The 14713-nt window shown below is 42.0% G+C and overlaps 1 protein-coding gene across 4 annotated transcripts in view; it reads left to right on the top strand.

The window, feature by feature from the left end:
* Positions 1-14713, top strand: part of Brd8 (bromodomain containing 8) — a 43961-nt gene that overhangs the window by 12975 nt on the left and 16273 nt on the right. The window contains exons 10-22 of one of the 4 annotated variants that reach the window (XM_021150671.3): positions 432-576; positions 1741-1950; positions 2313-2593; positions 2882-3334; positions 3605-3698; positions 3903-3949; positions 4695-4909; positions 5451-5543; positions 5708-5776; positions 6533-6710; positions 7638-7742; positions 8158-8202; positions 13889-14164. In XM_021150671.3, coding sequence (XP_021006330.1) covers positions 432-576; positions 1741-1950; positions 2313-2593; positions 2882-3334; positions 3605-3698; positions 3903-3949; positions 4695-4909; positions 5451-5543; positions 5708-5776; positions 6533-6710; positions 7638-7742; positions 8158-8202; positions 13889-14164 — 2211 coding nt within the window. Of the gene's footprint in view, positions 1-431; positions 577-1740; positions 1951-2312; positions 2594-2881; positions 3335-3604; positions 3699-3902; positions 3950-4694; positions 4910-5450; positions 5544-5707; positions 5777-6532; positions 6711-7637; positions 7743-8157; positions 8203-10163; positions 11718-13888; positions 14165-14713 lie in introns of those variants that run through there. The other 3 variants (XM_085833585.1, XM_021150674.3, XM_021150676.3) reach the window with 3 other exon arrangements.

Genomic DNA, 14713 nt, shown 5'->3' with positions numbered 1-14713 from the left:
GTACTTGGAAGGGAATGCCTGGGCCCTAAAATAAGACTTGGGGGAAAAAAAAATCAGCAACCAAAAAAAAAAAAAGAAAGGAAGGAAGGAAGAAAGGAAGGAAAAAAAAAACAGGGAAAAAAATGTCCTAGTTAAAGGTTAACTTAAAAAAAAACAATACATTAGGATCCTTGGATCCTAAGGTGTCTGAACGATAGTTACTGTGGTTTTCTTCCCCTAGAGAAAGAACTCTTGACACTTAAGTTCTGAATGAATATTGTAGTTTAGAATTTCCCTTCTATCTTGAATTATTTTCTGTGGATACTAGGTTTTAGTTTCAAGAAGTTTCGTTGACTACTGTAGTGTGGTTTGGTTTTGTTTTGTTTTGTTTTGGGGGGAAGTGGTAGTTAAAGAGCTTGAGAATAGCCTTCACCTCTGTTCTTCCCTGGTAGGTAAATGAGAGTGAAATGCCTGTGCCCTCTGGCCATCTGAACAGCACAGGGGTTCTCTTGGAGGTAGGCGGGGCTCTTCCCATGATACATGGTGGGGAGATACAGCCAACAACCAGTGCTGTGGCAGCCTCCCCGGCTGCCTCAGGTAAGCTGCTGTTTGTCCCTTTCATGTTTATTAGAAAGAATGTAGTCATCTTGTATTTCGGGCCCAATTACAGTTTTTAGACTTTGCTTTGGAGATAGTTTTCTATTAAACAATGTCGTATTTGAGATTATTGATCCATTGCATATGTAAAATATTGATAGCTCTAATTTACCACAGTATAGGTAATGATCAAAGAAACAGTAAAGTTAGTAGTGAAGGTATTTCTCTGTCTTGTAAAATGTGAAAAGATGCCAGAGATCCATGAGACTAGGAAATAGGAAAAGAAATTTACAACTGGAGATTTGGGCTTGAATCTCATGTCTTGCATACTATTTGATGTTGTGACTTTGAATGGTAACTATTGAGACTGTTTTCTATTTTATTAATGTTTGCAATATATTAGTGCTTGCAGATTTATGGAAAGATGCTAGAGACTCTGGTGATTTTAAAGTAAGGGTAAGAGATTTAGAACCAAAAACCTAGTTTGAACCTCAGATCAACAACATTTATTGGTTTTGTTATCTTGGAGAGGCATCTTAACTATTGAGCCTTAGTTTCCTTTTTTATTAATGGTGGCATATATACTTCACAGGGATGTGTTAAAAATTAAATAACAAAATGTGAAGGAAAAATAGTAATACCATATAAGAGATTGGTATTTGATTAATATTTTGAACTTAGGTGGTATACGTGTGCTGAATCTCAGAAGTAGAAGGGGTTTTTCCTCCGTTTCTTTTTTCTTTTTTTTTTTTTTTTTTTTGGTTGGTTGGTTGGTTGGTTTTGGTTTTGGTTTTGGTTTTTGGGGCAGGGTCTTGATGTGGACCTCGAGCTGCCCAGGATTTTGCTCAGTAGCCATTGAACTCTGCTCCTTCCTTAGCCTCTTGCCTGTCATACCAGTCGTTTTTATTGTCAATGACTGCTTATTTTTCTTCAGAGGAAATGACCACCCAGGTTTAATATATACAGTGTATAATCTGGTACTTAGGTTGTTCCTATCTGGAAGATCTTAGGTGAGGTTAAAGAAAGGAGGGGTGTAGGTGATAGCTTATTCAACACAGAATTTACTTTTGTTCTTTGAAACTATAACATATTCTTAAGTCCTAGAGTGGCTGTAGCTTCTTGTTCATGTGCTGTCTTCCCTCACTTTGTGTACTTCTTTGTCAGGTGCTCCCACTCTTTCCCGGCTTTTAGAAGCTGGTCCCACACAGTTCACCACTCCTCTTCCTTCCTTCACTACTGTTGCCAGTGAGCCTCCAGTTAAGCTTGTGCCACCCCCTGTAGAGTCTGTGTCCCAGGCTACCATTGTCATGATGCCTGCGCTGCCAGCACCATCCTCTGCTCCGGCTGTCTCCACTTCTGAAAGTGTAGCTCCAGGTGCGTCCCTGACCCACGCCCTGAGCAGCCATAGGACCAAACCTTAGATAGAGAAAGGTGGCCAAGACCATGATCTCCCACCTAGATACTTCTGTTCTCCATAGACTTGGACCATCTTTATCCTTAGGACTACAAGGATAGAAGTGGGTGTGTGTTTGTGAGTTGGGTGGGGCAAGTTAAGTGCAATAACATAAGCAGGCTTGAGGCTGTATTCTCACTTTACTTTATAAATAAAACGAGGGAGAAGAAAGCATGGTCAGAAATAAGTTTTTGACCTTGAGTGTGTACAGTCCTGGTGTGATCTCAGGGTGTCACTTAATACTGGGTCAGCTTCTGAGTTGCCTTTTCTTCTTGTTCATCAGTGAGCCAGCCTGAGCCCTGTGTACCCCTGGAAGCTGTGGGGGATCCACACACTGTGACTGTTTCCATGGATAGCAATGAAATCTCCATGATCATTAATTCCATCAAAGAAGAGTGTTTCCGCTCAGGGGTAGCAGAGGCTCCTGGTGGATCAAAGGCTCCAAGCATAGATGGGAAGGAAGACTTGGATCTAGCAGAGAAGATGGATATTGCTGTGTCTTACACAGGTGAAGAGTTGGACTTTGAAACAGTTGGAGACATCATTGCCATCATTGAGGACAAGGTAACTGTGTAGCAAAATCCTAAAAAGTCTCCTGGGCACTATACTCTTCTTCCTGTCTCTGACTTAGGATTATTTAGTTCTCCTTTTGCCTTTTTCATCTTTGTACTCTGATAAACTAACCTTCCTTCCCATCTCTCTCACTGCCTGCGTAGCACAAGGGTCTGCATTTGTCCATTCCACTAAATGGTAATAGAGAACAGCTGTACATTCAGCATCTGACTCTGACCTGGTAAACTGAGGGACCTGGGCTTTCCCTGTGTTCTCAACAGTGTGTGTATTGTGGGACAGGTGGATGATCACCCTGAAGTGCTGGATGTGGCAGCTGTAGAAGCAGCGTTATCGTTCTGTGAAGAGAATGATGATCCTCAGTCCCTGCCTGGCCCCTGGGAGCACCCTATCCAGCAGGAGCGAGACAAGCCAGTACCTCTGCCAGCACCAGAGATGACAGTCAAACAAGAGAGGCTAGACTTCGAGGAATCAGAAAACAAAGGGCTCCATGAACTGGTGGACATCAGGGATGCGGGTGTTGAGATTAAGGTGGAACCCACAGAGCCAGAGCCAGGCATGTCTGGGGCTGAGATAGTAGCTGGAGTTGGTCCACTTCCAAATATGGAGCCACCAGAACTCAGGAGTCAAGACTCAGATGAAGAACCTAGAAGTTCTGCAGCTGGAGACATTGGTGAGGCAGATGGTTCCAGTGGGAAAGGCGATGAGAGGCCACTTTCAGCTGTGAAGACAGAGGTATTGAACACAGTTGGGCTCGGAAGGAGGAGGGCTAGGACTTAGGTGAGAAGAGCTCGGGTGTGTGAGTTCCTGAGTTCTGACTTGTTGCACATATCCAAAGCCACAGGCTGTGATCAGTGCTATCTGTCCTTCTGTAGTGAGCATTAAAATATGAGACGAGTAACCATCGGGATTTCTTCTATGGTCTCATTGACACTGGAGAATAGAATTGTGGGAGCTATAACAGTTTGTCAGTAACTAGGGCACTGACTCTTTTTTGGTCTTCAGGCATCCCCTGAGAGCATGTTGTCTCCATCACATGGCTCAAATCCTATTGAAGATCCTTTAGAGGCAGAGACTCAACACAAGTTTGAAATGTCAGGTAAATAACGGACAGGACGTTTGAACTGTATCTAATTTGAATTCTTGACTGACTTCTCAGGGATTGTGGGTTGTGGGCAAGTAGAGGAGGTAGGACAGGCCAGCCTGAAAAGAAAGGAGAGCTAGCTGCAGGGAAGAGTCGTGCTCCGTAGGAAGGGGAAGGCTGAGGGGCACAATCTTCAGGCAGTCTCTCTCTCCTCTGCAGACTCATTGAAAGAAGAATCAGGGACTATTTTTGGAAGCCAGATAAAGGTATTTCAGACTTTTCTTTATTCTTCTTGCCATGTGATCAGATTTTCCCACAGTACTACCTTTTACAATGAATTTTAGTAAATTCCTAAATTCCTATCTTTGTCTTGTAAAGCGGTAAGGAGTTAGGTGAGGAAAAGCTGAAGTGGACATTCTGACCTAATGGGAGTACAAAGCAGTATGTGCTTCCCCTAATGAGAGAGTTGTAAAGATCACGCAGTCCTTTCTGTCCTTTTCTGTAATGTACAAAGAAGCTTTCATCCATCCAGAGTAACTTAGAAGATCACAGAGGAGTCAGGTCACAGTTTAGACTATCAAAAGAGAATTATCTGGTGTTATTTAGAATTACAAAAGTAGTAGTAACGGGGATTTAAAATAATGTGAGGTGAGCTTGCTCCATTAGCAAAGACATGAAATAAAACTATTTTTGGTAACTTTATCCAGGGTCAGAGTTCCTTTCAAGAGCAAGGGGAAAGAAGGAACGCCTCTTAGCTTAGTCTTAAGTAAGTAGCTTTTTTTTTTTTTTTTCTTCCTTTCAAAAAGATCCTGGGCTTTATTCTTTGTCCAGGTTCTAAGTTATGTCTTACTTAGTCAGTTAAGTAGAGGGAAGTATAAGTGATAGAGGGCTCAGCCAAACATTGGTGTGAGGCGGTTTCTAGGGCTCATCTAACCCCAAACAGATGTCATTTAGTAATGCCTTACTAGGTAGCTTTGCTTGCATTTGCTGACTGATGCACACTTATCTAAGGATGCCCCAGGTGAGGATGAGGAAGAAGATGGAGTCAGTGAAGCAGCTAGCCTAGAGGAGCCTAAGGAAGAGGACCAAGGAGAAGGCTATTTGTCTGAGATGGATAATGAGCCCCCTGTGAGTGAGAGTGATGATGGCTTTAGTATACATAACGCCACACTGCAGTCACACACTCTGGCAGACTCCATCCCAAGCAGCCCTGCCTCCTCCCAGTTGTGAGTATCTGTGATTCCTCCTCCTTTTTTTTTCTTTTTTTTTTTTCTTCTCATTTTTAGGTGGGCTCATGTACTCCAGGCTGGTGGTCAACTCAGACTATGTAATTTAGGGTGATCTTGAATTACAGACATACTCCTACACCCCACCATGTGTGTACGTGTGTGTGTGTGTGTACACATGCACTGACTGAACCCAGGACTTTTTGAGTGGTAGGCTAGCATTCTACTATAGAGCCACATTGTATTTACCTTCCCTTTCTTGGCTTGAAACAAATAGTTGAAGAGAAACAGTTTTTTTTTTTTTCTTTCCTTATGCTTAGTAGCACTTTTTTTTTTTTTAGATCTATTTATTATATGTAAGTACACTGTAGTTGTCTTCAGACACACTAGAAGAGGGCGTCAAATCTCGTTAAGCATGGTTGTGAGCCATCATGTGGTTGCTGGGATTTGAACTTGGGACCTTTGGAAGAGCAGTCAGTGCTCTTAACCTCAGAGCCATCTCACCAGCCCCCACTTAGTAGCACTCTTGTATCTATTTCAGTTCCGTGTGCAGTGAAGATCAAGAAGCAATTCAGGCTCAGAAAATATGGAAGAAAGCCATCATGCTTGTATGGAGGGCTGCAGCAAATCATAGGTGAGCAGGTATTACCAGCTCCTCACTGTAGGCTTAGGAAATTATTGGAGTAAGCTGTGAGACGGCTTATGTTAACATTGATTCTTAGTACCTTCTACTACGTGAAGAAAATTCTCTCCTTTTGCTTCTGGAGAATAAATAATAAACCTATTCTTTTTGGTCAGGTATGCCAATGTGTTCCTGCAACCTGTTACAGATGACATAGCTCCTGGCTACCATAGCATTGTACAGAGGTAAGCCATCATCCAACTATTACACCTGACTTAAAATTTGTGTTGATTTAAGTGAATTTTTGCCTTATTTAAAGCAAGGGTGGGTTTTTTTTGTTTTGTTTTGTTTTGTTGTTGTTGTTGGTGGTGGTGGTGGTGTTTTGTTTTGAGACAGGGTTTCACTATATATAGCCCTGGTTGACCTGGAACTCTATAGACCAAGCTAGCCTCAAACTCACAGAAAGTGAGAGTAATTTCTGCTTCTGCCTCCCCAGTGCTTAGATTGTTGTTTTGGGTTTTTTTTTTTGTTTGTTTGTTTGGTTTTGGTTTTGGTTTTTGTTTTGTTTTGTTTGTTTTTTGAGACAGGGTTTCTCTGTATAGCCCTGGCTGTCCTGGAACTCACTTTGTAGACCAGGCTGGCCTCAAACTCAGAAATCAACCTGCCTCTGCCTCCCAAGTGCTGGGATTAAAGGCGTGCGCCACCACCGCCCAGTCCAGTGCTGAGATTGTTAAAGGCTTATATTGCAGTGACTGTATTGTCATTAATAGTGTAAAAGAATGAGCACCTATCACTGTTTTTCTTGTTGCCTATTATGCAGATTGGCTTTTTGGGGAGTTGAGTATAAGCTTTGGGATAATGGGTTAGCTTTTAAATCTTGGTAGCTGATACTGAAGGTATATGTGAACAGGACTGTATAATAATACTGTACTTGGAAATCCAAGTGAATCCTCCTCTGTGGCTAGTTACCCCTCTTATTATTTATTTATTTATTTATTTAGGCCTATGGATTTGTCAACTATAAAGAAAAACATTGAAAATGGACTGATCCGAAGCACAGCTGAGTTTCAGCGTGACATCATGCTGATGTTTCAGAATGCTGTTATGTACAATAGCTCAGACCATGATGTCTATCACATGGCAGTAGAGATGCAGAGAGATGTCTTGGAACAGATCCAGGTACATTGATGCTCATTTTTGTTTCAGTAGGGATGAAATGCAGGGAAGAATTGATGAGTTCATTGGTAAATATTTTTATTTCTTGCTGAAGTTTTATAGATTTGACTGGTTTGATGGAAGAATTATGATACAAATTCTATCTTTTTGGGCTGGAGAGCTGGCTCAGTGGTTAAGAGCACTGACTGCTCTTCCACATGTCCTGAGTTCAATTCCCAGCAACCACATGGTGACTCACAACTATCTGTAATGAGATCTGATGCCCTCTTATGGTGTGTCTGAAGATATACATAAAATAAAAGTCTTTTAAAAAATTGTATTTTTCTTGGACAAATGAATTCAGTTTTTGAAGGTTTTTGTTGTTGCTATTGTTCTTGTTGGTAAGAATCTAATAAACCAGTGCTTCACGGGGTGCACAAATCTGGTACCTGCGAGCTACATCACATCCTCCACACACCCAGCTGACTGACGTTAGGAGTCAAGCCCAGGGCTTCATGTCTGCTGGACCAGCACTGTCCATCTAAACTGTATCCCTAGCCCCCTTGGAAGTTTTCAGGTCAGTGTATAAAGGGCTGGTGTTATTAGTTACTGTGGCACATGTATTCAACCAAGACTTTATAACCCTAGTTATCACAAGTAGTCTACTTCAATCTTACACACCCTTTGTGATGTTGATCTGGAAGCAGTAGTGTATCTTTGTTAAGTTTGCCACGTGACTTTAGTTGCTGAAGGCTCTTTGGCTTGTTTTAAAGCTTCTTTTCACTTCTAAAGTCTTTAGGAATAGCTGGAAATGAGCCTTTTAGTAAGCCAAAAAGAATTGGATAGAAGAGTATAAGTTCTGTATACGTTCTGTTTATAAAATGTGAAGTATGTTAGTTCTTTCCTACTGGATTGGATCTTTATGGCCTCCCATTTTTCTTCTCCCTACAGCAATTCTTGGCCACACAGTTGATTATGCAAACATCTGAGTCTGGAATCAGTGCTAAAAGTCTCCGGGGGAGAGACTCTACCCGAAAACAAGATGCTTCAGAGAAGGTGAGCAGACCAAAATAAAACATCCAGAGAACCTTAAGTTACTCTAATACCGCTAACCTTCTGTAAGCCAGTGGTATCTGCATAGATGTTAGAATGGTGATGGCTTGCTTCTGTCTAACTGTTGAAGAAAGCTGCTATGACTGAAAATACGTTACATGGGAGATAGTTTGAGCTGAGTGAGTGAATTATTAATCCTCTGGGAGAGTGCTGTCAGGGTTGGGGATAGATTAGTTCACAGCAGTTGGCTGCTAGATATGGCTAGATGGCTGTGGGATCTCTTTCCTCTTGTTCTTGAGTTTTAAAATTTTGTCTTTGTTTTGTGTGTATGGTGCTTTTGTCTCTGTCCTGAGGTTTGGGGTACTTGTGGCTGAGAGTTTCTGTGGAACCTGATCAGTATTTGTTTGTCCTCTAACAGGACAGTGTCCCCATGGGCTCTCCTGCCTTCCTTCTCTCTCTCTTTGTAAGTATTGAATGGCTGCAAGTGGTGATGTTGCCAGAAAGATTCTCAGCTCCTGCTGGGCCTGGGTGGCAGAGGGAAATCCAACATGCAGACTGTGGCAATGTCTTGAAATTCTTTTTATCCATTGAATAGAAGCTCTTTGTCTTCTGCATTCTGGTCTCTTTGCTTGTGTGTGTGTGGAGGGTTGGGAGGGGCAACTTTGAAGGTCACTGCATTGAACTCTGAGACATTCTTGGGGTAAAGACCTAGGACGCACCTGCTCCTCATTTCTTGCTTCCACTTTTTACCAATTCTTAACTTACAATGGGAGACAGCAGCAAGGGCAGGTGAGATGATGCAGTGGATACAGGCACTTGCCATGGCAGTCTGCTGACCTGAGTTTGATTCCCCAGTACCCCACTGAAGGTGGAAGAAGAATGCTCCACAGAGCTGTCCTCTGAACTCCACATGTGCACCATGGCATGTGTGCTCCCATACATATGTCACATACAATAATAGTGACCACCAGATACAATAATAGCTTATGGATTATAGATAAACACAATAGATCTAGCCCCAAGGCTTTTGTTTGTTTATTCCATGAGTTAAAAAACTGACCTTGTTCATGGTAGAGCAATGAAGTGAGGGAAAGACCTTGCTAAAAAACTATGGTTCTACGATCACTGGATAACCTTTGAGAGCCTTAATTTTCCATCTGTGTGATAGAAGTAGTTATGAGTTGAGAGGCAGGAGAATTGCCTGCAGAATCAATGCATACGTAGTACACAGAGTAAGACCTTGTCTCAAAAGAAAGCATGTGGGAATACTAGAGAGGGGACCCAGCAGTTAAGAACGCTTGCTGCTCTGAGAAGATCTGGGTTGGGTTTCCAGCAACCCCCTGGTGGCTTACAACTGCCTGTAATTCCAGTTTTAAGGACTCCAGGCCCTTTTCTGGCCCTCACAGGCACTGTACACTTGTGGTGCACATATACACATGTAGGCCAAACATTTGTACATATAAAATGAAAACAAGTCTTTAAAACAAAAAAAAGAATAATTGGAAGGAAAAAAAAAAAAGAGTAAGATTGAGATACCTGTCCAGCCTACCTCACAGGGATGTTGTGAGGGTTAAATAAGTTATGAAACTAACTTGAAAAAAAATTAATTAAAATCTTACACAAATGCAAGGTATTATTTCTATTCTTACTGTTGGCTATTGGCAATTTACGTTCTAAAATTTTTTAATCCTTGCATGTTAGAAATGCAAAACTGGTCTGGTCCGGCAAAAGTGTTCACTAGTTCATCTTGCCTGTAGAGCTGTACCACAGGCAGAAGAACACCGTGACCTCTATTCTTTCTTATTGGCCTGCAACAGTGACTGGATCCTCATTCGAGTGGCTGGCTATTGCAAGGCTGGTTAATAGGATCTTTTATCTATCGAAGACAGCAAAGTTTTGCACAAGAGGAAGGATCTGGGCTACAGGGAGAGAACAGCAGATGGAATGAAGCCTGATTGTCCTGATGTCATGGAAAACAACTGTCAGGAGGTGCTAGGGAACTAGTGCCAGGGTCAGTCTGCAGGAAAGGCCTTTCTTATAGGGACCAACAACTGGACAGGTATGTTAGCCACGCACCTCACTATCCACTGCCCTTTGTGCCTGTCCCACCTTTCATTTTCTCTACTATTTCTTTTCACACAATTGAGCCCGCCCGGGTGGGGTGACATATAGTCAGTCTGTGGGACACCAGGTGGATTTTGAGGACACGAAGACAACACTGTCTTACAGTATCACTCACAGAATACCAGGTCTTCTTTTAGCTACTCTGTGGGAAAACAGGAAATCCCTTCCACCTCATCCCTTCGGTATTCTCTGCAGATTCTTTCCCCCAAGAAATCAAATTCCCAGCATTCCTGCTGTACCTCATCTCTTACTATGTAAGCAACTCACTCATGTTTTCTTCCTTTCTTTGATGTTGTCTAGGATGGGGGAACCAGGGGACGCCGCTGTGCCATTGAAGCAGATATGAAGATGAAGAAGTGAACGCCCTCTTTGAGCTGAGCCTGAAATAGAAATAAGCAAGATACTTTAGCTTGGGCTTGTGGGCTCAGTTCCACACTTGATCTTAGTCAAAAGGCTGAGAAGCAGGGAGTCCAGAAGTGGAATTACAGAAGAGGAGGTGCCTGGGCCAAATGACATGAGTTGAGAAAATCTCTTTTCAGAGAGTTGGAGTAGCACAGATGCCTGTTTTAGGGCAGAAATCATGGGCTCTGTTAATGCCCTAATGTGTAACTAGCAGATTGTAGCTAATTTGTACTGTCTTGTGAAGTGTACAGATTTTTAAAAAAATAATAATAATAAACCTGTGAAGTGTGTATATATAACAATCAGAAGGAAAACTCTGGCCTTTGGTGTGTCCTTTGTGTTTGAGATGTGTTTTCTTTACCATGATAACTGAGTGTGTATGGGAGAAGATGGTTAGAGCTGAGGAGTCCCATAAGCTGCCTGCTGTGACTGAGAGGAGGTAAGTCAAGACCAAAGTAGTAATTAGTGTTTTTAAAGGACTTGATTGTGTAAAAAGGATGATTTGACTATTTACTGGGCATTTCTTGAATGTTTGGGAAGTACTAAGGGTTTTAAGATCTGGTTATGTTTCTTAGGGATTAGACCACGGGCAAATGCAGCAGACATGCCAGTCTTTGCCGATGCTGTCAGCGTCTCTATAGGTAGAACTAGTATACGGTATCAGTTTGGTTATTTTGAGGTGGAGTCTCCCTTGTTTGATAATGCTAGCCTACAGCTCAAATCTTTCAATTTGAACTTTCCCAGTAGCTTGGATTACAGGTGTGTGTAGCACGCTAAGCCAAGAGTGCTTAAAAACAAACAAACAAAATTTACTATTACATTTGTGTAAAGGTTAATTTTTGAGGGTTGTGATGTTTGGGGCTGGGAATGTTTTTGCTAGTATAATGGTACAGCTTCTTGGCTAGTTTCCTTGTCAATTGCCAGTGCTGGGAGAAAGAAATCCCATGGAAACATACCAGTAATTCCAACACTGAAAACTGAGGCAAGAGGATAGCTGACAGTTTGAAGCTAGCCTGGGCTACAGAGGGAGACATTGTCTCAAAACAATCTATTAGTGGGACCTGCATGGAGTTCTCAGTGGGTTCAGACACCTGCTAACATGCCTGACCACCTGAATCTGATCTCTGAAACCCACATGGTGGGAGGAAAGAACGGACTCCTGCAAGGTGTGTTCTGACCTCCACGGCATAGTGGCATGTGCATTCTCATATATATGTACATGTATGTGTGCACACAAATGTAATGTGTTAATATGTCCTCACTTCTAACTTCTGTTACTAAATAAAAATTTGATTCAGCAGTGAAATGAACTAGTATGACCCTTTTTAAAAATAAAGCAAATAAGCTGGGCGTGGTGGCTCACGCCTTTATCCCAGCACTCAGGAGACAGAGGCAAGCAGATTTCTGAGTTCGAGGCCAGCCTGGTCTACAGAGTGAGTTCCAGGACAGCCAGAGCTATACAGAGAAACCCTGTCTCGAAAAACCAATCAATCAATCAATCAATAAATAAAATAAAATGAATAGTGGGGCATTCTTTAGTTCTTTATTCTATCTTGAGGAAAACGGTTTAAGAAGATCCTTAAACCCAGGTGTGGTATTGAACACCTTTAATTCTAGGATTCCACAGGCAAGTAATCTCTTGTGAGTTCCAGGCCAGCCTGGTCTACATACATAGTTCCAGGCTAGCCAGGGCTACCTAGTGAGACCCTGACATTAAAAAAAAAAAAAAAAAAAAAAAAAAAAAAAAAATCTAAACAAAAGGATATGGCTGATAAAATTTGAGGGCTTGGGAAGTGTCTTAGAGTTTGTGGAGGAAGCCTTGGATTTTATCCCTAGCCCTTCATTTACCATTGTGACACAAACCTGTAATCCTGGCACTCAGCAGGTAGATGGTGGATCAGGTCAAAGGGATTTAATTGCCTACAAAGCAAGATATAGACCACAAGACCCTGTTTGAAAATGTAAAATTTGTTAAGTTAAGGGAGAAGTTAGTCTTTGCGGTGATAGAGAATTCAGTCAGTCCAGGAATTAAGACTCAAAGCAGTTCACAAACTGGCATGTGTTACAAATACCAAGGCACTGCAGAGGCAAAGGCAAGTGAATCTATAGGCAAGGCAGCCTGGCCCACGGAAGTTTCAGGCTAGCTAGGGTTGCATGGTTGAGACCATATCTAATACAAAATTTAAGATGGAATTGTTTGTGGATATAATACATTAAAAGATAGATTTTCAGTTGATAAAAAAGCTGATACATGTGCTTACCAAGGTTGGGGCAAAAATAAGGAGATGTAATTGGAAGAAAAGATGAGACAAAAGACACTCCACCTCGTGGTGGGAGCTAGAAAGCTAGGCATGGTGGCACAACGTGGTAATTTCAGCCAGCACGTACTTGTAAAGCTTAAGTAGAATTTTGAGTTTGAAGACATAGTAAGACTAGAAAGTGGGGAGGGTGGGATGCAAAGTGTGTGTTGCTCTTGCAGAGAAGTTGAATTCAGTTTCTAGCACTCACATCAGGCCTCTTAAAACTCTTACTCCAGCAGCTGAGGCGCCAGCATTTCACACAGGCATAGAAACAGAAACAGTCATTTAAAAAAAAAAATTTTTTTTTAAACCAAGGAAGTAACTGAACAGAGAAAAAAGTTAAAACTTTAAAGGAATTAATGACAAAGAAGGCGGCCAAGCAAGAGCTCAAGTAAAGAAGACGTGTTGAAAGCTGTATCTAGATGCTGGGGACGTAGCTAGGTCATCTTAACACTGAGGAAATCCTGGACTCCATTTGTAGCACCAGATAAAACCAGGTCACCTTCTCAGCTACCTACTGAATTCAAGGTCAGTCTACATGAGACCCTGTCTTTAAAAGAAAGAAAAACGAAAATTGCAAAAGAAAGGAAACAAGAAGGTGATTAAAATCTGTGTTTTGGGCTGGAGAGATGGATCAACATGTTGAAAGAGTGCTTGCTGTTCTTCCAGAAGGCCTGAGTTTGATTCCCAGCACCTACATCAGGTGGGTACCACCACTTGTAATGCCGGGATCAATCTCTCCCTCTTCTGACCCCATGGACTCCTGTACACGTATTCATTCACTCACGCACACAGATATACCACGTTAAAAACAAAATCTTTAAAACTTCCAAATAAATGAATAAACAAATGAATAAAACTCAAGTGTTTCTGTTTTTATTCTGACAATCAGATATGACCAGAAGGATGCCAAAGGTAACCATGAGTGTTTTGAAACTAATGATTAATAAGTTAATAATAGATTAAAATTGGTGTACACTGAGGAATACCTTTTTATCCTCAAGTTTATTGTCTTTGAGTTCCTGGGTTATTTGTAATAAAACAAGTCTATTAAGCCAGATATGTTCTAATTCTTTCTCTTCTTTTGGAGTATGAACAAATCCAAGTTTTAAAATGGGGTAATATAAACATAAAGCTATTTTTTCCCAAGACATAATTTTTTTTTATTTTCTCCCTTCATCTAGACTCTATGCCTCCTAGTTAATAGACATTTCTGGACCTTTCCTATGAACTTGGAAGATAGGGGTGTAATGGGAGTGTTGATTTGAGTGAATTTGTTATTTTTTTTTTTTAATTAACACATTTTTCTCAATGTGTTTACAGGCGGGGTGTGAGTGGGTTTGGTTGGATTCTGGACAAGACTCTCATGATGACTCTGAGTTGAGCAATGACTGCAGGTCCCTCCTCAGCTCTTGGGACTCCAGTCTGGATCTTGATGTGGGCAGCTGGAAGGACACCGAGGATGCAGAGGCTGAGGCTGATGAGCTCGAGGAAAGCAGCCCAGAGAGAGGATGTAGCGAGCTTTTTGTGGGTGATGTAGAAAGTGAAGAAGCTCGGGAAGAGGCAGAACAAGGCACACCCCAGGAACTGCTCTCTGAGGTAATGGTGAAGGAAGCTATTGTTTCTGTAGCTTCCCCTTCCCTTCCTTCCCCTCCCTCCCCTCTAGCCCTTCCCCTTCCTCTTCCCTTCTCTTGTCTTTCCTTTTGAGATCGGATCTGGCCACTGAGCCCCGGGAACTCCTGAGGTTCTTGAGCTTCAGCTTCCCAAGGCCTGGAACTTTCAGGTATGCAGCACCATGGCCCACTCAGCTTCTTAGCCTTGAACAATCCTACTATTTACTAGTGGTTAAGAGCACTGCCGCTCTTGCAGAGGACTAGGGTTCTCAGCACCTCCATCAGGCAGCTCGCAAATGCCTGTAACTACAGCTCCAGGGGACCCAATACCCTTTTCTGGCCTCTGAAGACACCAACATACATGTGTTATGTGTATACTCAGAAATACACACACATGTAAATAAAATTTTTTGAATGTATGTATGTTTGTATGTATGTATGTATGTTTCTTTGAGACAGGGTCTCACTATGCAGCATTGGCTATCCTGGAACCCACTGTGTAGACCAGGCTGGTCTCAAGCAGATCTGCCTGCCT

This window comes from Mus caroli, unplaced genomic scaffold, assembly GCF_978045245.1.
Source record: "Mus caroli unplaced genomic scaffold, Mus_caroli_1 scaffold_19, whole genome shotgun sequence".
NCBI lineage: Eukaryota > Metazoa > Chordata > Mammalia > Rodentia > Muridae > Mus > Mus caroli.
Note: the sequence above shows the minus strand (reverse complement) of the source record. Positions and strands in the feature narration are given on the sequence as shown.